This window comes from Quercus robur, chromosome 2, assembly GCF_932294415.1.
Source record: "Quercus robur chromosome 2, dhQueRobu3.1, whole genome shotgun sequence".
In the NCBI taxonomy this organism is placed as follows: Eukaryota; Viridiplantae; Streptophyta; class Magnoliopsida; order Fagales; family Fagaceae; genus Quercus; species Quercus robur.
In genome coordinates, this window is record NC_065535.1 from 14972493 (window position 1) to 14995171 (window position 22679).

The 22679-nt window shown below is 33.4% G+C and overlaps 1 protein-coding gene across 1 annotated transcript; it reads right to left on the reverse strand.

Annotated features, from left to right (window-relative positions):
* Nucleotides 1-5134: 5134 nt before the first annotated feature.
* On the reverse strand, nucleotides 5135-6866 carry LOC126701952 (alkane hydroxylase MAH1-like). Its single transcript, XM_050400414.1, has one exon. It carries the CDS (start codon nucleotides 6778-6780, stop codon nucleotides 5251-5253), a length of 1530 nt encoding a protein of 509 aa, XP_050256371.1. The 5' UTR covers nucleotides 6781-6866; the 3' UTR covers nucleotides 5135-5250.
* Nucleotides 6867-22679: the final 15813 nt, after the last annotated feature.

Here is a 22679-nt window from a genome sequence, read left to right on the forward strand (position 1 = left end):
GATTGACTTGCAGAGACTTGTAATATGGCTTCAAATATTCCTATTCAAATTGTTTCATTATTGTGGAAAGATTTTAGAATTCATATCAGGGTCTAACTTAGAATTCCTTTTGAAGAGGTCACTGAGATAAAGAATCTTGACACCAACTAGCTTTCTGCAATAATTGTAACAAGTTATTAATATCTTAAATAATGAAATTTTGGTTTCCTAAATATTCTTTTCAATTCTACATGAATAATGAAATTGTTACTTCCTAGATTATTTTCGTTGTAAAAGTTAGGAAAACAATATTAAAATGCTGATAGTGAGTTTCTAACCATGTGGTGGTTATATGATTAATTAAGGCGAAACTATATTATTGGTCCCTGAAGTTTACCGACCCTATGAGTACAATTGGTCTCTTAAGTTTCAAATGTGCATTATTGGTCTCTCAAGTTTTAAAAATGAACAATATTAATCCGTCTGTTAACTACAATTAATAATCTTCTGAAACTCTCACAATTTTTCACATCAATATAAGATTTGAATAAAATTATCATTTTATTTAAATAAAACTATTTTTTTTTAGTCCAAATTTAACAAAGAGTGAAACTCTCTCTCTAACAAGTCCAACTTAAACTCAAACTTATCATTACTTTTAAACAAAATTATTTTTGTTTGATCTAAACTTAACAAGGAGTGAAATTCTATCTCTTTAACAAGTCCAACTTAAACTCAAACTCAAATCCAAATTTGCAAGAGCAAATCATGTAATATTGTAGTTTCTTAATAAATTTAAGATTAGCTCGCCACATCATCAATCATTTTATTTATTATTTTTCTATTTTAAAACACACTAAAAAAAAATATTAGAACACGCTATACTAAGGATTGTGGTATTTTAAAGTTTGAACGTTAAACCACATGAACTTGCGAAAGTCTCCTAAATCAACATGTATCCTACTTCAACAAGAATTTTGACGACGTGAGGTTCAAGAAATAGATAGTCATCGCGTCAAGTTTTCTTATTACAATTGAATTAGGAGATAGTGATTAGTGAGGCGGCAAACGTTATTATCAAGATCTCTCTCAATCGCTTCAGTCCAGTTTAGTTTTTGGTATCTCTATACTGTTTCTTTTCTCACGTTTTTTCAGTGTTGTGCAATAAGATTCTTAAATTTGATCATTCATATTATGTGTCGTGGTTTTATCTTTTACGTTATTGTTGTTAATTTATGACTTCTACAATCATTAGGCTGTTGTTAATTAAGTTGTACAGTGGCTTCTTTTCCTTTGTCTTTGGTAAACCAACAATTCAATTTTTTTATTTTTTTGGTTTTCAAAAAGTTAGTTTTTGTAGCACAATATTGTAGCTTTATAATCTAAACACAAAGAATATGTTTTTGACAGGAATTCTGCTTATGTTGCCCTTATAACCAATTGTTTGATAAATTACACTGTTTTATGTTGTTTATAATTCTGCTTCAACGTGTAGAAATTGAATCTACCATTTTTTTTTAAAAAAATTCCATGTATTATAAGGTCAAACTTAATAAGGGCATGTGGGCTCAAGCCCACATGTAAGGAAGAGGGATAGAATAAATGATTTAATCTACCATTTCTTAATAACTTAAATTGTTGGAATAATTAGTAATAGGTTAGTAGGATTATTTAGATTACATATTTATCACGTTCAAGAATAAAATACCTTTGTTCTAACAACAAGAAGCCAAGTTCATTTACACTATTTTTTTTCATAGTTTTTCAAATACTCTAATAAATTACTTTAACTTCTAAGTTCGGTTGACACCCAAAAAATTACAATAAGAGCATTAGCATTGGAGAATGCTAATGCCATATGTAAGGTGTATTTGGCATTTTAAGCTCCAAAACGTATTGCATTAGGGAATGCTAAAGGCAAGTATTGTAAATTTTTTTGCAATACTGCTACAGTGAAATTCTATCTTTAGAATTGCACTGTAGCAGTATTGTAAAAATAATAATAATATTTTAAGCTGCTTTTCCCCTGAAATTTCTCTCTCCTTCCTCATTATTTATGTTCTCTTCTCTCTCTCTTCCTTCTCTCTTTCTCATCTGCTCTCTCCTCTCTTCAGACCCAAACATCATCCTCCTCCCAACATCAACATCACACATCACAGTGGAGGAAACATTGATCTGGGTTGATCAACGATGGAGGAAACATTGATCTGGGTTGATCAACGATGGAGGAAACGTTGATCTAGCGGCGGCAGTGGCGACGATGTCTGGGTTTTGATTGGGGTTGATATATATATATATATATATATATATATATTTTTTTTTTTTTCCTGTTGTGATCGAGGTTGATCGGCAGTGTCTAGGTTTTCGTTCCGGTGGGATTTTGGTGGTTGATCTGGGTTGATCAACGATGGAGGAAACATTGATCTAGCGACGGCGGTGTCTAGGTTTTGATCGGGGTTTTTTTTTTTTTTTCCTGTTGTGATCGGGGTTGATCGACGATGTCTGGGTTTTTGTTTCGGTGGGATTTTGGTAGTTGATCTAGGTTGATCAACGATGGAGGAAACATTGATTTAGCGACAGTGGTGTCTGGGTTTTGATCAGGGTTGATCTGGGTTTTTTTTTTTTTTTTTTTTTTTTTTTTTTTTTTTTGTGATTGGGGTTGATCGACGGTGTCTAGGTTCATGAGTTCCTCTGCGTTAATCAATGGCTGCGGGCCTGTTGAACTAGGTTTGGGTTTTCTAATTGTGTAATGTGTATGATGAAAGGCTGAAGCAGTTAGGCTGAAGCATGATTCCTATTTAAGGTAATCCACCACGGCCCTTTAGAGGATGCTTTAACTAGGAAAAGTGCTCATACTAAGAGCATTCACATCAGCTCTTGGATAATTGTGTATAAATGTGTAAAATACACATTTTGACCATTTTTACACATTTTGAAGCAAAAATCACACCACATCAGTCCATTTAAAATCATGCATAATCATCTAAAATTTTCAATGAGTTACAGTACTCGTGTAAATTTACACGGGCACTGTAGCATGTGTATTTAGTTTTTTATTAATTTCCGTTCGCACCAATTTTTCTCTCTCTTCTCCGTGCACAACGACCTCAACTCCTCATGTTCTTTTCCTCAGATGCACACAAACACATCCTCACAGAAAAATCAACACAGAGATATACTTGCTAAAAAAAAAAATCTTTTCCTCAGATGCACACAAACACATCCTCACAGAAAAATCAACACAGATATACTTGCTAAAAAAAAAAAAAAAAAAAAAAAAGAGATACACAAACACACCCACACACAAACAAACCCAAACGGAAAAACAAAAAAGAGACAGATCGGTGCTTATCGGAACGATCGGAGCTCGTGGGTCTCGCTTGATCGGAGCTCGTGGGTATGGGTCTTGCCTGATCGGAGCCTGATTGGAGCTAGGGAGATCGGTGCTTGTGGATCAGAGCTAGGGAGAACTGAGCTGTGGATTGGGGCTTGTGATCGGAGCTATGGATCGGTGTAGCTGTGGATCGGTGCTGCTGTGGATCGATGCTTGTGATCGGAGCTGTGGATCGGTGATCGGAGCTGTGGATCGATGCTTGTGATCGGAGCTGTGATCAGAGCTGTGGATCGGTGATCGGAGCTGTGATGATGTGGATTGGTTTATGACCGAGAGGGAGAGACTGGGTATGGAGAGATAGAAGAGAGAGAGAAAGAAATCAGAAAATATGAAAGAGGGAGAGAGAGAGCGCGTATAAAAACGGTTTAGGTGAGAGAAATAATAAAATAATTAAGAAAATATATTATTTAAATAAGAGAGGTGATAGAATAGATGAACTGATGTGAGTGTTTTGTAAAAGTGATAGTATAAAATAGAAAAAAGTAGATTTTTGGTGTAAAATAGACGAAATCTTTTACATGAGTTGATGTGAATGCTCTAAAAGGGTGAGACTGGTGGATATCTCAAGGTGCATGTCAGAAGAAGAAGATAGGAGACTTTTGTTGAAACCAAGAGCCCACCCAATGACCATCGGTCTATGATATTTACAGTAGATCTAAAGAAAACCTTTATGGTTACAAAACCCAGGATAAAGAAAGAAGGTTTGCTACGATAAGACGTGTTAGGAGGCTAGATCAGCAGAGTAAAAACCAAGGAACCAGAAAAAGAAGGGCAAAAAGGGAAAAACACTCATTCAAATCCAACTATAAAAGGGGCAAAGCCTATTCACACAACAACAAAGGAGGAGGGGGGAAAACAATACAACCATGGGAAGAACAAACCAAAAAGCTAAAACCTAGAAAAGTAAAAGAAAATAAAAGTAAAGAAAAAGAGAAGAGAAAAGTATCTTATAGAGTATTTGGCATGCATCAATAGGAATTTTCTCTCTCCCACAAAACTTTTCTCACTTGAATATCTTGGAAAGAGATGTTCAAGCAAAACCACCTAGATTTGAATTCCAAATCCCATAAGTCTTGTGCAAAAGTATAAGTTTGAGATTTTGGGTCAAAGACTTTGTGGCCTATTTTATGAAGTATGTGTGTGTATTCAAAACTGAGGAATTAACATTTACTTGAGAATGTTTGTGCTTTAATGTCAATATATAGATTTGCAGTAGTACAGGAAAAGGATTTAGCAAAACGTGTAGAAGGGTTCCACGGAGCTGGGAACCAGTATTTTGAGTTTAACAATTTGAAGGCTCTATGGCTTGGGGAATCAGTATTTTGGGTTCCACGAACCAAAAACCCTGTAGCTCTAGAACCAATATTCCGGGTTCCACGGATTAAAGACCTTGTAGCTTTGGAAATCAGTATTTTGGGTTTCATACATAAATAATAAAATATATTGAACTACTCATTTTCTCTCAAACTCTTTTAATTCCTCCATATGCAAATATGTATTTTCCTTCTTAGTTTTTTAGATTGGGGTTTGTGCACAGTTCGGTTATATAAAAAGGATCTATTTTCCGCTGCAGAACTAAACCCAGCTCACCTATAAGTTTATGGCCTTGAAGAGGCCAAATCTTACAACTAAAGCACGGGCTAGGCAAATGACAAAAATGGGCCTTAACAAATTCTAACCTGTTAATAGTCATTATAGTAAGTTAGTCAACAGAGATAAAGATAATATAAATTAATAACCAATGAAAAAAGTGATGGCTTACAATTATTCAAACTATATGTACCATGGAGTATCACATACACGATAGTGATACAGGTCGATAATACATATGTAGACACTTACGCTAATACTACCAGCCAGCACCAATCACCAATCCATCAAGTACTTCTTTTGGTAATCCTAACCTTTAAACCATGTTTCATAAGAAGTATAGGAGAAACAGATGGGGAAACGGAATGACCTGCAACCATTTCAACACGATAATTCCATATGATGGAGGCCGCAATAGTTTTCAATTGAATCAAAGCCACGGCCTTTCCCAAACAACTCCTGGGGCCTTCACTAAACGCTGTGAACTTGTAAGATGGTACAAATATTAATCCTCCTTTCTCTGAAATCCATCTCTCTGGCTTGTACTGCATGCAATCTTCACCCCATATTTCTTCCATCCTTCCCATTGCATAAAGAGAAACCATAATTGGTGTATTGGGTCTAATACGGTGGCCACTTGGAAGAATGTCTTCTCTAACTGAAGTTCTAGGATTAAAAGCCACCGATGGGTATAAACGTAGGGCTTCACATAAGGCTGCATGGAGATAAACCAGTGTGTCTAGCTCTTGTACACCAAAACACTCCCACTTCTTATCAACATTCACCATAAGGTTCTCTGTCATCTCCTTCATAATCTTCATTTCCACAGATGGGTGCGTTGCAATTTGCCAAAAAAACCAAGTGAGAGCTGCACTCATGGTGTCACTCCCAGCTACCATGAAATTAAATGCCGTATCCCTTATAAACTTGTTGGATTTACTACAAACCCCCATGTTTACAATATCCTCATGCATCATACAAGCTGTTAATAAGTCGAACTCAGATTCCTCCAACTGGGTTCTGTCTTGGCTTAATTGTTCTCGCTTTGATGCAATGCGTTGGTTTAAGAAACTATCAAAGATATCGCAAGCTTTTCTGAGTTTCTTTTCTTGTCCAATTTGAAGCCATCTTTGCACCTTCCAATACCATTGGGGCAGGATTTGACGGTATACAAGACCCTCTTCTATTACATCGAAAGCCTTTTCGTACGTAAGTTTTGGAAATTCAACAGAAAGAGATTTTGTGTCGAAGCCTAAAACCATTGAGCAAGTGTTATCAAATGTGAACCGCTTAAAAACATCTTGTAAGTCCACTTCAATCTTTGATATGGAGACGTGATTGAGAACTGGAATGAGGCGATTGACCACCTTTTGTTGAACAACTTGCAATGAAAACAATTCGAACTTCTTGCTTTTCATGATCGAATGCAACATCTTTCTCTGGAATGTCCACCAATCTGAATCAGAATTGATTATCCCATCACCTAAAGGCTGCAAAATCTCTCGGATTTCAGGTCCTTTTTCGTAGTTGCGGAAGTTTTTGCTCAAAATGTAGTGAGCATTCAGAGGATCGCTGGTGAAGAAAAAGTCCATGCCAATACACCAAGGGCCTTTGACCTCGACGGTGCCCCCATAAAGTTTTAGAGCTCGGGTTGTGCAATCGTACATATGTGTTGCGTTTTGAAGAAGTCCCGGAAGCATTCCAACAACAGGCCAGTTGATGATGGGTGGTGAGTTTTTGTTGTGCTTCCAATAATGGCGAAGAAAAAGGAAGCAGAGTAGTCCTAAAACTATCTCTGCATAGCCAAGTACAGCCATTGGAGAAGTATGTATGAAGCTGTTTGTAATTTGGTGTTGTAATTAAGGTGCAGAAGGTGGGTTGGCTTGATAGGTTAATTTAGAGACAAGACATGCAATGCATGTAAGACATAACTGCTGCCTTCCTCAGATATTTGACTATTAAGTGAGTGTTTGGATCCGATTTACTTGCGTCTTTATTTTACATCATGTTTCGTTTTTTTTTTTTTTTTTTTTTTTGCCGCAACTTTTGACTATTATTCCGTGAACATTGCACTTGTGCACTGTTTACGGTTCCACAAATTTCACTTTTCAGTCACTTTTTCATTAAAATGGATCTCACGGTACTATTTATACATTTAAAAATTATTTTGTTACAGTTTTCAGTTTTCAGTAAAAATAAGTTGTATCCAAACGGATCTTAAGCCATACCGATATATATAAATATATATATATATATATATATATATATATTGCAAACAATAACGAAGGTCAAATATTGAGAGAAAATAAATCAATAAACAATGGCAGACTAAAACACGCATTATATTTATATCTATCTATAGTATACATATATTTCTTAAAGCATTTGCATAGATTCGCATCTGCATCAATATATGCAATAAAAAAAAGCCTCACATCTTACTCAACCAACTCCTCAAAACATGAATATCTAGGGGCGGAGCTACATGTTAGGGCAATTTTTTTGAAAATATCATTATAGTATATAGAAATATTTAATATTTTGACAATATTCTTAAAAACATTGTCCAATTGGTCTAGTAGTTATAGAGAATGTGTTGTTTCTCAAATTCATTTTTTTTAATTGTAAAATGTGTTTTTGTATCTCTTAAAGTTTTGGATCATTCATATCTTTGAAAACTTCATTAGTTCAATTGAAATTTTTTTACTCACAATAGTAGACAATTTGGTAACTTATATTGAAAATGAAAATTTTAAGGATTTCACTATAGAAGATGATGAAAGATGAATTTAATTCTATGAAACATTTAACTTTAAGGATTTCACTATATTAATTTATGTGTGTGTATAGATGTATGTTTTTGTGTATGTGTATCGACGTTTGTATAAACAAATAAATTAGTAACACAAATCGGCCATCCCAAACAAAAATTTATGGCTTCGTCCAAAATCCTACAGTAGTCTATATAAAATTGTGCAAAAATTCAATTTTGCTAAAGTAACCGTGTATATTTACACGGTTATTGTAGCTTTGTATTTAATTTTTTTTTTCTCTCACCTCTTGCTCTCATGTCTCATTAGATAATAATAATAAAAGAATGAAAAAGAATTATCTAAATAAAATAAAATGTAGAATAGATAATTTCATGTGAGTGTTTTTAAAAAGTGGTTGGATAAAATAGAAAAAAGTATGCTTTTATATTAAAATAGACTAAAAATTTAGCACAAACTGATGTGAATATTCTTAGTCTAGAATATATCCAATAAGTGACTTCCGATGAATTTATCATAAATATATAAGATACTTTCTTTTCTTTTCCTATTTCTTCCCCATATGTATATTTCATTGAAAAGGAACCGTTAAGACATTTTAGTTCAATATACTATTATTATTATTATTAGTGAAAATTTTAAAAGTTCAAGGGGCACCTGCCCCTCTCGCATCCCCCCCCCCTTCTCCCCTGAGTATAAATGTTTATACATGGGGTGTGGAAAGAAACAGCTGGGTTCAAGTCTTCAAGATGAAGACTCACACACATATACACTTAAATTAGACTAGAGTAGATTTTCTATCTTGTAAAAAAAAAAAAAAAATTTCGATTTTCTCAACATAAAATAAGGTTTATATGTTCTTCCTCCTTAAGAGAAAATTGTCTAATTCTTCTAATTAGTGTCATATGTCACTTTTCTTTAAAAGAGAAATAGTTTCTATTTATTTAACCTTCCACCTAAGCAAATATTTTAATGAATTAGTATTTAATTTTTATTATTTATTTAATAAATAATTTTTTAGGTAACAAAAAAAGTCCAACAATTTATAAAATAGTGTTAGCGGTGGGTCCAAATGAGAACTACTAATAATTGGCCAATGCAACAGTTTATAAAATAGTTTGTGAATATAGAATTAGTGAATTACTCTGATAATGACCTAGATTAAAGTCGTGATTAGTGGATTAAACACCGACCCGAATATCAAACGGCAAACCAAAAGCCAAAAGGCAAGATAGTTTTCTAAAAGAGTTCCTCGGAGAGATTTTTGTCTTGATGCACTCCAAACAAAAATAAGAGGAAAAACAAAAGGAAATATAGAGATACATTGAATTAAATTGTCTATGAGATGGAAATTTATACAACTTCACATTATACAGATTAAGCACACTGTCTTAAAATTCAATAGTTAACAAATTAGGGCTAAATCTCTCTAAAACCAATGTTTCAAAATATTTATGAAAAAAAAAATTATCCCAGATAATAATCAAGTTCTCAAAAAACTCTAGATACCTATGTCAAAAAAATATAAATAACTGATTATAATCATTTAATCTAACACTCTCCCTTCACATATGTTGGCTTGAGCATGCCCTTATTAAGTTTGACCCAAAAATTAGAATTTATTTTTAAAAATGGTAGATTTAATCATTTAATCTAATACTCTCCCTTCACATGTGGGTTTAAACATGCCTTTATTAAGTTTGACCCAACACATGGAATATATATATATATATATATATATATTAAATTGGAGATAAGATAAAGAAAAAATCTTTTGCTCAAATACTATAATAAATGATCAATTATTCTAAAAAATTAAACTATTAAGAAATGGTAGATTTAATCAATCAATCAATAAAATCATTACTCTAGACTGCAAAATAATTTGTTATTAGGCTAAAATGCACCTTACATGCACTTGGAGGCAATCCTTTTTTTTTGTGGGGAAGGGGGGGAGGGGTGTATAACAGAGTATTATATTATAAAATAGAGTTCATGCATGCTATGTGATCATGTTATATCAGTTATACTTAACAGAATTAAGATTAAGAGGTAAATTTGGATATTTTCCAAATCTCATAAGTCAATAATACAAAATTAATAGCATAAAGATATCATTTTGCAATTGACCAAAACCCTAAAGGGTCTTTTTACATTTTGTTCTCTTTTTTATTTGTTCAAGATATTCATCAATTAATATTTTCATCAATAGTGATTCCTAATTTTAGACATCAATCATATAGATCTTGGGAGTCTTTGGAAGATTCAATTTTTTATTTTATTTTTATTGATATTAATTCATGATAAAACACCTATCAACTATTTATTCGATTGATAATGTAATTTCAGCATTTAGTTCAACAATTATAATATCATCTAACATACTAAAATAACTATCACCAATATTAGGAGATGTAAGAGTTGATACATAAAATAAATTTTATTTGACTGATAATCATATAAAAACAAAGTACCGTTTAACAATTTGATATAATTATGATGCTAAACAAGCACCAGTATTAGGGGCGGCGGCACTTGTTGTTCAGGGGTTCAAATGAACCCCTTGACTTCCAAAAAAAAATATTTATATATAAAAAATATATTTTTTATTAGTTTATTTTATGCTTAAAAATATTTTTGCATACATTGGTTGAAATCTTGCACACCTTGATCATAGATTAGTACAACCTAAAACTAAACAACAATTAGACATTTAGTGTATTATTTATGTTAGTACGTAATTGAAGAAAAAAAATAGTAAAGTTAGCAGTTGTTCAAATATTTGATTGGTTAAATAGACACTTAGTGTAATATTTATGTATTTATACATGGATGAATATGGATGTGTGGGTTAATAAATAATATAGTGTCAATGGGTTGCATTTTGTCATTTTAGTTTAAGGACAAAATTTAGCTACAAAATTGGTTGTAGCTTAAGGTTATAACCTTACTCAATAAAATAAACATTATTACATATTTTGAAAATCTAATCGTTGAATTCATGTTCTTTAAGCTCTTAATACATATGTCAAATTTTGTGTTAATCAGATATTATTTATTATATAATCTATAAATTTATATTTTATATATAATTTTAAACTACAAAAACTTGCAATTTAAACAATTTATTGATGACATAGATATTGATCTTTAATTTTCTAGAAATTTTGCAAGCATGGAGGATATAAGAAGAAGATGTAATCCAATGGTGGATTTGTCAAAATTCACCTCCAATAATAAGATATTGAGCAAGGTTGTAGCCTAAGGTTACAACCAATTTTGTAGTTAAATTTTGTTCTTAGTTTAAAATATTTTTATAAAATAATGACAACTACATAAAAATAAATAAATGTTATACAAACTTAACAAAATAAAATGGTCACACTTAGCCACATTGACAATAAATAGTAAACACTAATAATAAACTATCATATAAAGATTTTAAAATATGAAAACCCGTAGAAATTGTAAAATTTCATATATTTGCATTTTTTTATGACTCATAAAAAAAAATTCTGGAGCCGCCACTGACCAGTATGTTTTGAACACAACCTTCCCCATGTAGATTTTTCCCACAATGAAGAGAGGAGAATGCACAATGCGCCCCTTATCCGATCCCATGTGCCGTGTTCCCATCCCTAACCTATACATGCCAACCTTCCCAATCATATTCCATTTATCTGTAATTGCAATTTAAACAATTTATTGATAACATAGATATTGATCTTTAATTTTCTAGAAATTTTGCAAGCATGGAGGATATAAGAAGAAGATGTAATCCAATGGTGGATTTGTCAAAATTCACCTCCAATAAAAAGATATTGAGTAAGGTTGTAGCCTAAGGTTACAACCAATTTTGTAGTTAAACTTTGTTCTTAGTTTAAAATATTTTTATAAAATAATGACAACTACATAAAAATAAATAAATGTTATACAAACTTAAGAAAATAAAATGGTCACACTTAGCCACATTGACAATAAATAATAAACACTAATAATAAACTATCATATAAGGATTTTAAAATATGAAAACCCGTAGAAATTGTAAAATTTCATATATTTGCATTTTTTTATGACTCCTAAAAAAAAAATTTCTAGAGCCGCCACTGACCAGTATGTTTTGAACACACAACCTTCCGGCCAAAATGGCCAAATGGCCATAAAATCGTAAGTATATAGTTAGTAGACCCAGTTTGCAAACATTATAATTTACTATCATCTCGAGTCTCAAAGACTCGATTTTGGGACTATAAATCGAGCTTTGAGGCTCGGTTTGTATGTTTGGATCAGATTTGATATGGCATTTTTTTCCACGTGGTGTGTACCTCGATTTCTAACCCTAAAAAATTTTAAAAAATTTTAAGTTTGTACATGTTGAAATACCTAAAACAAATTTAAGAAACCTCACCGCTACTCAAATCAGATCAAAGGGAGAGAACCTCACCGCTACTCAGATCAGATCAGAGGGAGAGAAAGAGCTCAGAGGGAGAAAACCTCACCGCTAAACCTCACTAGCGTGGCCTAGGGCTCGCGCGGCCAAGGGCTCACGCCGGCCTGGGGCTCGCGCGGGCCTAGGTCGTGCGCGGCCTGGGGCTCGCGCGTTCCTAGGTCGTGCGCGGCCTAGGGCTCGCGCGGGCCTGGGTCGCGCGCAACATGGGGCTCACGCGAGCCTGGGGCTCACGCGAGCCTGGGTCTCTGGTCAGTTTCTGGTCATGCCACGCGCGCCTGGGTCTCCGATCTCAATCTTCTCTCTCTTTCTGCTTCTGGTTTTCTTTTCTTTTTTTTTTCTTTTTTTTTTTTTTTTTCTCTAGGTGATGTTCTAGTGTTTGCTCTGAGTTGGTCCTATTTATAGGGGTTAGAAATCGAGTCTTAGAGACTCGATTTCTATGTGGTCCACGTGGAAAAATATGCCACATCGGATGTAATTAGAGCATGGAAATCGAGTCTATGATGCTTGATTTATAAGCCAAAATCGAGTCTTTGAGACTCGAGATGCTAGTAAATTATAATGTTTGCAAACTGGGTCTACTAACTATATACTTACAATTTTATGGCCATTTGGCCATTTTGGCCCAACCTTCCCCATGTAGATTTTTCCCACAATGAAGAGGGGAGAATGCACAATGCACCCCTTATCCGATCCCATGTGCCGTACGTGTTCCCATCCCTAACCTATACATGCCAACCTTCCCAATCATATTCCATTTATCTGTAATCGCAAAGGCAAGATCTTTCTATCCCTATATGTAAAATAGGGAATAGCCTGGCAATAGTACTGTTTTGCTGAGCACCATTTGAAATTACTTTTTCGTTTATAATACTTTATTGTGTACGCTCCACTTTTAACATAGGGGGTTCCGGTAACTATACTTGCACTAGTCTCCAACTATTTCCTTAATAAACATGTCAGAGTAAAAGAAGTCAAGAAGGTTTTCCAGAAAACCAGTACCTAAGCTAAGAAAGGGAAGTATAAAAGAATGACTGGAATCTCTCTTACATGATGAAGCTTGGCAAGTACTTCAGCCGCATAACAAGAAGCAAACAAGTTAGACAAAGAAATCTATAGCAAGTAGGAAACAATAATGTGATAAATGGGTAATAACAGCAGAGCAAGCAACTACTTCGTACAAATAGCCACAGACTCCATGCACACGCAAGAAGAAGCCCCCCCAAGAAATCAATTGGGAGTTTGGGACATACTTCCTAGGTCTAGAGGTCTCATTCATTAAATATTATTGATGTAGAACTGACAGCACAAACCTTCCTGGAGCAGCAAGGACGCTAGAAGTCACAATGCAAGATCAAGGGGTGCGCCAGTAGAGGCCATCGAGTGATGATGTCGGAATTGCATGAAATTTGGTAGGTTGAAAGGATACATAATTCTAATCATTTTCAAGGGTTGCCCAAATTTAGGCGAATTCCTTCATTAAAGCCCAAAAACAGTATTTTTGCTATTTTTAGTAATATTTGCTTTTCCTTAATATCTTTTAATTTAAAAGTCAGAATAAGGTCCTGTCTGTTTCGGAACATCTTTTAGAGACAGTATTTTCAATTTCCGCAATTATCTCAATTTTGTTATTTTTGGCAAAATTACTATTTTGCCACCTAATTACATGATTAGCACGAATTAGGGTTTTTGGGCATTTTCCTAGCCACTCCAGAGGTTCTTTTTACTATTTAAACATATTATAGCCTACAGGGCAGTTTAGTTTTCAGATTTATAAAATTAAAAAAAAAAAAAAAAAAATATATATATATATATATAAATATATATAAATATATACTTTATCTATGTCTCTCTAGTGGATTCTAGAATCCTATCACCTTGTGAATTCAAGAGACCCCTCATGGATTCGAGGTTTTCATTCAAAAGCTAACATCAATTATCTATTACTAACAAAAGTCTTAAACACGATGTAATGTATCAACAGATGACATTCTATCATATAATGTATCAACAAAAGTGTTTGGAAACTTAAATGCAAAAGTTTCCTAGCCTTGCACAACTAAGAAACGTACCCAATTGTAGGGTGACTGTTGAGTCTCAATTTTTCTATGATTTTTTTATATTATTTCGTCCTCTTTATCAGCTCTGGCTTGCAAGGTGGGGATTTCTTCTTTTCTATTCTTGACATTTTCAAAAGCTTTGGATGTCTGTATGTTTTGTTTAGTTTAGGTGTTGACACTACAAAAAAAGCTGCCTATAGCAACATTTTTTTTTTTGTAACATTTGCAAAAAACGCCACTAAGGGGCCCAAGAATATATGTTGGGCCTTGGGCCTTGTCTGAGGACGCTTAGTGGTCCGAGGACAGATAAACAGTAGTGAAGGTGAAAGACTCAGAATTCCATGAACAAGCTATGAATGAGAGGGCTGGGGAAGGTAGGCTGAGGAGGAGTACTTCCTCGGCTAAACAAAGCAGAGATCAAAAGGGGAGTTCTGTCATCCAAAGTGACATTCCAGGAGGTTCTATTGATAAGGATATGCATTGTGAACGTACATGACAAATGGGAGCTGGGAAATATCTAAGGGAAAGCTGCTACTACCGCATTGAATGCTCTGCAACTAACTCTCTAGCCGCATTAATGAGGAAGTGATACTTGAACAGTAGTTTTCAGCCTTATAGCTACTCCCCAAAAACTTCAAGAAGGTGCTGATATGACAATGATCAACACCAACAATCTAATTTACACGTGAGGGGCAAAGATGAAAGAAAAAAGATAGTATAAAATAGAAGGGAGGCCCTAAGAGAGGGGGATCGAAAATTTGAGAGAAGAATACTGTAGCACTAAGAATTGTATTTGTAATCAAATTCAAGAAATATATACAAGAACTGATCTCCTCGGATTGGGCTAAGGACGGTTTTTCTTTAGATAAAACTAGTCTATCTTTGATTTATTGCCATCTGGATCTATTATACTCGTTACCCAACTCGTTAGAGTCTAGTTTTCCAACCCACTCTCTACAAATTCATTGTATTGGGCTCTTTGGGTTTAGGACTCAAATTGTGCCCTCACATATATAAACTAGATAAAGTCCCGTGTGTTGCACGGTTTTGATCCATATGTCTTAAAAATTAATAAAATGTAAGATGAAACTTGAGGAAAAAAAATAAACAAAAAGGTGGGTGTTATGTACATACATACCTGTAGGGACACGATTTCTAGGCGGCTCAATAATGATGTTGGGTTTGTACATGAAAGATCCCTCACAATACGATTTGTAGAGAGTGGGCTTAAAAGGCTATCGTTTTGGTCACGGGGCGTTGGTCCAGGCCGGATCTTAGGGGGACTCAGGTAAGAAAGGGCTTCAGTCTGGATATCCAAGCCCTACAACTTCATAACCTGAAGGATCGGACTCCTCGGATCCTGTCCGAGGAGAACTAATGCCTTTCCCCGGTTACCCGGCGATGGGGTTTTTTGTGGTGGTGTACATATATTATCCGGGTATTCTCATCCCTAAAGTTTTTCCTCCCAGGCGAGATGGGATCCCCCCTTTATTTTTCCCCCCTTTCCAGATTACTTACTTTCCCTTTTATACTAGCCTACGTTTGCTGTCCTTCGTCCACGTGTAGGGACAACTTTTACAAGACTGATATTTGTCCCGTCAGTCTAATCCCAGAATTGTTGGGGATGGTTGATAAAGCCGAAGAATCCGGCTTTGCTGGATGCAGAGTCTTATCTGGGATGGGTAATGAGGGCAGCTTTTCCGAGATATCTTAGGTCTCCTTTCCAGTCTGGTCCTATACCGCTTTTGCCCCTCTTCTCGGTGGAATTTTGGGTCTGCCGAGGACTGAACTGTCCACGGCAACATCTCCGGGCCATTTGGGCTTTATGTTATTGAGCTTGGGCCGTAATCTTCTCTGGCTTGGGCCTTTGGACTTCCCACGAGCAAATGGACCTGACCCATAAATTATTGGGCCCCACAATACCCATCTAAATACATATTTAAAAACCATTACGAAATAGATAAACACAAAGCACAAGTAGAATTTTAGAATATAAAATAGATTAACATTGATAGAGTTTAACAATCAATTAGTAAAAGGAACTTATTGAAAAAAATAAATTAGTAAAGGGATTTTTTTCAAGTGATAGTCCAATTGGGGAAAAAAAAATCAAAGCCTGTAATAAAAAAAACACACACAAAAGAATTCAAAATTTTGAGAATTAAAAAAAAAAATTATAAACTTACTTGAGAGGAATCAAGAACTTAAATGGGTGTCCCGTGTTTTCCTTCTTTATAATAAACTTCCTTTGACATAAGATTCATGTATGCAACTTCAGGAAAAAAAAAAAAGTAAGATTAATTTATTACATCAAAGCTATAATATAGCTATACATATTAGATCAAAACTATCAAATACAAATACATATGCTTAAGTTGTTAATTAAAAATTTTCAATTCTAATAATAATTAAATTGAAAACATAAAGCACCACAATACACACAAACATATGAATAAGCCCTAGATTGAACATATAAAATAAAATCCATAAAATAATTTATAACGTGATTAAGTAAAAGCTTCAGTTGCAATTAATAAACAATCTAAAATTCTTAACAATAAAAAAAAAAAAAGATTGTTGAGTTAAGAAAAGGGAGACTTGAACACTCCCTTTTGAGGCAATGAACATGAACGGAATGTAATTCCTGATGTGATGGGCCAAAGAAAGAGCTTTGCTTCCTTGCCTACCACTGAAGGTGTGTAATGGAAAAGGCTTCTCAGTATTATGAACAATCTGAGAGCATTAAAAATAATAAAAATAAAAATAAGAACAATTTGAGAACTATTCTAAAAAAAAGAGAGCAATATGAGATTGAGAATTTTTTTTTAATCACCAGATGGGAAGAGAGAGCCATAGTATTAATAAAGAATCTGTATGTATAATGTTATGGTTAATCGTAGTTTTTAGATGGAATGATTAACATTGACAATCTGTTGTGATAGAAATTGCCAAGTAATAGATATCAATACTTTAAATGAAGCTAACATGATATGATATAAACAAATAAAGATTCCTATATGAATAAACTATTAATTAAAAGTTAATAGTAAAATTAAAATATAAGTTAAAATAATTTCTCATAGGTATTGTATAGGTATCAACCAAGTAGAATGCATATTTTAAATAAATAAATAAAAAAAGACCCAAATGGTGGGCTGTGGTTGCTTGTTTTATTATTTATCCAAAAAAACAAAATAGAATTTGATATGATATGAACAAATAAATTGTAGTAGAATTTGGATTACAAACAAATTAAAAATTTTACCAATTTAGAAATTCTAGGAGAAGAAGAGAAGGACAAATATATATATATATATATATATATATATATATTAAATCTAAAAAAATTTATGCAATTTGGTGAAACTACTTGGCACAATCACAGCGTTTAAACCCAACTTTTATTATATAATATATGATATGATATGATATATGAAAATGTAACCATCAAAGTTAATATTTAATATTAAAATATAATAAAAGGCGATGATAAAACTAAAATAACTAAAATTTGGAAGACAACAAAGCTTAATAAAATAGGTTACTAAACCAATATATATATATATATATATATATATATATATATATATGAGAGGAACTGTGTGTTTGAAAGAACCAAAATTAAAATAACTAGTCACTAACCCGTGCGATGCATGAAAAGCTATTGACTATGAATAAAAATCCAACAATGAATAAAGAATTTAAGCTATCACTTATAACAGTACTGCTAAACAGCCTTAAAACCTAAGACAAACCCATGGAATGGATTTGAAATTTTTTCACAAATAAAGAAAGTCTTACATAAACTTTGTGAATATGATACCTTACGTTTTGTGAAAGTGAGGGTCATATTTGATATATTTAAGAAGCAAATAAATATCTAACGTAATAGATATCTAACTCTCATCACAAAAAATGAATGTTGCACATTAGGATTACAATCTCAAAAATCCCTATCTTATAGTCGATACTAAACATTCAATTACTAAATGGAACATATTAATTAAACAAAAATTATTTATTTATTTATATAAATAAGTAAACATAGATATAGCATTTCTCTATTTGTTTATATGTTGATTAGTTAATAATATTATAATAATATAAGAATTAAAAGTACTTAAGATATTTGTTGTATGTCAATCTATTAGGCCTTGTTTGGGTGGAAAATATCATCACTCATCACCCTATAACTCATTTCCTATCACTTAAAAATCCCTAAATATCACCTAAGCCCAATTTGGCATTTAAACCTGGTTATGTTTTCAAATCCAAAAACTCAAAAATGTGGGACCCATACCCTGACCTAGGCTACCAGTACTTCCACAACCCCTACCCGCCCCCTTCTCATCCCACTTACCCCAAAACCCAACTTTACCAAACTTTCCTCTTCACTTCCCTTCTGCGCCTCAACACAAAATGTCCTCTACTCAATCCTCACCCAACTGCACCGATGCCACCAATGATGGATGGGCTTTCTTCCTCCCTCCTCGCTAGACGTGGCTAAGCTGAGGGGATTTATGTGAAGATGGGGTTGTGTTGTGGAAGTGAAGAAAGATGGGAGTGTAGTGATATGGCTGTGTAGATGGGGTTGTAGTTGTGGAAGCAAATGCTCATTAGAGCCGTTAGTGGGGAGTACGAAAAGGAGCTGCGGATTTTACTCTTCTCTAACCGTAAGGCCCGCTGATGTGAGGGTATTTAGGAAATTGCCACCCGTTACTCTGTTTTTGTAACTCAAAAACACCTAAAACTTGTTTTTGTTTTCAGTAACTCATTATCTGGTTTGGTGAGAACTGAGTGATGGAAACAAAACCCTAAAACCCATTCAAACAAGCACCTTCTCCATGGGACCCACTTATTTTGAGTGATGAGTGATGGAAACCCACAAATCCAAACAACCCCTTAGTATCACTACATGTCTCACATAACGTTAATTAAGCTCAAAGCTGAAAAAAACTAATGGCTGAAACATTTTGTCCATCTTTTATTCAAAAATTAAAAGTTTTCTACTTTCCCAATGCAAGTCATGTGGAGGCTTCGGAAACATAAAAGTACAAAGACAAAAAGAGAGAAACCACAACAATGACTGGAGACGGACAAAAGAAAGAGGAGGAGAAAAAGAAGAAAGATGAAGGAGGAAAAGAAGAAAGAAGAAGAAGAAATAGCAGTAGAAGATGAAGGCATGACACCGTGATTGGCGTCTTGTGTTGGCAACTTGCTGCTTCAACTTGGCACAACCCTTGTTGCGTCATCTTCTTCTTCTCTATTTTTTTTCCCTTACAAATAAGAAATTTTTGGGATGAAGAGGAAGATGAGATTATTTTGGTTTTGGTGATTTATGGATTTGGTTTGTGTTGGGTGTGTACTGTGTTTGAAGAAATTTATGGAATGAGGAGGAAGATGACGAAGAGGGGGATGGGGGATTATTTTGGTTTTGGTTTGGGTTTGTGCTCATATGTACTATTTTGGTTTGTGCTGGGCTTGTGATATAGAGGGAGATGGGGATGAAAGGAAGAGAAAAGGGTTTTTTTTTGAGAAGGAGAAGGAGATCGGTAGGAGAGAGTTTTTTTATTATCGGCTTCTGGTTTTAGTTTTTAGAAGAAGTATCGGGTGAGGAATTTGTGAGAAATAGTTTTTTCTTTTTCTTTTTTTATAATGCTAAAAACGTGGGAGCTTAAAAAAAAAAGTCAAATATTGAGCAAAGGTTTTAGTTTTATAGTATATATAGACTAACTTACATGAGAATATAATTAAATTGTAATCGCATTTGAACTAGGACTTTTGAAAGGGGGAAAATAAAATTACCATATTATAAACAACAAAATCTAATCATCTTGTTCTTGGTTGACCAGGTTCTTTATATCTCCAAGCACCCTCAAGAGAGCTCAACATATCTAGTTTTTTGTACACTTCTGATGCAGCGTAGGCGTGTAGAAGCAGAATCTGTAACACACAATTACTACAATTCTTCCACGAAACCTAAGTTCCACAAGAACACTAGGCTAGTAGGCAAAATAATAGAGAAAACATCTCTAACAAACTTTTATTAATCAATGCATAACAATAATCAACCTCTCTATAAAGAGTATTTATAGAAATAGAATTTCTCCTACTCCTTTTAGGAAAAGACATAATAAACCTACGCCTACTTGAAAAAGGAAAAACAATTTAACTTGGAAAAGAAAAACAATTAAAACCCTAATTCAACTATGAAAAAAGAAAACAACATAAAATATTAAAATATTTTATTCTTCCTTAACATATCTACATCAACTTCACTACGAACTTTTGGCCTTTGTTGCACGTATTCTTTATTGTCAACATTAAGCCTTGCTGCAAGCTTCATTGTGAACATTAGGCCTTGCTACACAAGAAGTTGAGATCACAAGTTCATATCCCAAACTATCGATTTACTGAATTAATGTCCAAATTGAGAGTTAATTAGATGGAAATTGTAATTTTTAATTACAACCAATGAGGGTAATTTCATAATTACACCCAATTTCTGTTTCATTTAAAGCCTAATTTAGACAGTTGAGTCGTGTAGATACAATTATTTCAAATTGGAGTGTCAATCGAGCAAACGGATAATTTGGAGGGACATTGTAAAAGGGATGCAAGTTTATGGTAGAAAAGCGTGATTCCCCCTCCCCAAAAAAAAAAAAAAAAAAAAAAACATATATCAAATTAATCTGTGACCACATAATTGGAGTTGCATCTGACTTGCATGTTATTAAAACAGAGCAAATAAAAGACACGAACCAATTTGAGAACATTTGTTCTTAGGCTCAAATAAAATATTTTAATTGTCTGTATCATTAAAGCCTGTCAAAATTCATAAACAATAGAGTCATTGTGAGAATATTTGTTGTTAGACTTAATTGAGAATCTTAAGTGTCTGTATCATAAATCTTATCAAAATTCATAATTCATAACCAAAAGATAAACTATAGAACAAAAAACATTACACAACTTGTGCATAAAAAGTAAAGAGATTATCACTGATTTCTCATTTCTACTTAACTTTATGTTGTGACCAACTCAAGACCTTTTAGATATTCAACAATTTCAGAACCTCCAAGCTTCGAGCCTCCATTTACTCGATCAACAAATGTAATTGGAACCTGTAAACAACCACAAGACTTGGATCAACTAAAAGGTGAAAGATTAATGAATTTAATTACCAATAATCATTTACCATATCAGCAATTTGTTAAAAAAATTGTAACTCTAGCATTTTCCTCTTTTTAAAAGTCATAAAGAAATTTACAGATCTAAAATCTAAAACAAAATATACTAGCCCAAAAAAAATTAACCCAACAATAAAAATTACCAATGACAAAACTAAAAAAAAATTAAGCCCAATTCACCAATTTTATCCAAAACAAACAATTGGCCCTTTTAAAATTTTTAAACAAAATAATTTTGTCTTTAACTTGCAGCAACACACGCATCAAACACTCAAAAAAAAAAAAAAAAAAAAAACAAACAAACAAACAAACAAAACTCCTCAGCGGCTAAGCAGTAGCAAAGCCACCTCTCCTAACTCCAAGTCCTAACTCCGTCCCTGCACACACTTCCAGTAGCTTATTTGCATAGTATATATATACTTACCAAAAATATATATTTAATGATAGCTTTATGCTAAATGTGTGTGACATCAATAAGTTAAAAGATAGCTTATTTAATTTTTTTATTAAAAAAATAAAAATAAAAATAAAAAACTTAGACAAAAGGTTTAAAAAAAAAAAATCTAAAACCTTTTTGCCAAACGCATACCAAAGAAAAAAAAGACTAACGAGCTGCTTTGAACAGTGACAAAGAGAGGCTACTTGTTTTTTCCTTTTGAAAAATGATAAAGAGAGACGACTTTAACAGTTAACACCATACATTTGTTTCATATATACTAGAAATCCTTCTGCTAAGCCTAACAACGATTGCTTGTCGCCATTGGAATTTTTCTCTTCAAGAGGGAATCAAAATAAGAGCACCTACCACTACGGTCAAAAGAGTACTGATCAGAGAGACAACTATATACATATGTTTAGCAAATAAATAAAAAAGCATACATAAGTTTGCTTCAAACTAGAACTCCATGTTGCTAAGCCCATCTCACCATTGGAATTTTTCTCTTCATGTCAAGATGGAACCAAAATAGGAACATACACCATTATGGGGAAAAAAAATTATTTTGGAAAACAAAGAGAGAGAACTGTAACGTCATACATTTATAATCTATGATACACACGTAGTAATGGTAGCATTTCAAATCAATTGTTATTGTGCAATTGTTTATACTATAGAGCATGATTTAATTGACTGGGTTTTTAGCCGAAAATATTGACAAAATGTTTGATTTCTTACGAACCTGATGTTCAGGAGGTTAATTACTTATTACTCGATCAAAGTCCAAGTCTCTAACCGTCTAACGACCAAAC

Coding starts and splice junctions, on each gene's coding strand:
- LOC126701952 (XM_050400414.1), bottom strand. CDS start 6,780: ATGGCTGTACTTGGCTATGCAGAGATAGTTTTAGGACTACTCTGCTTC.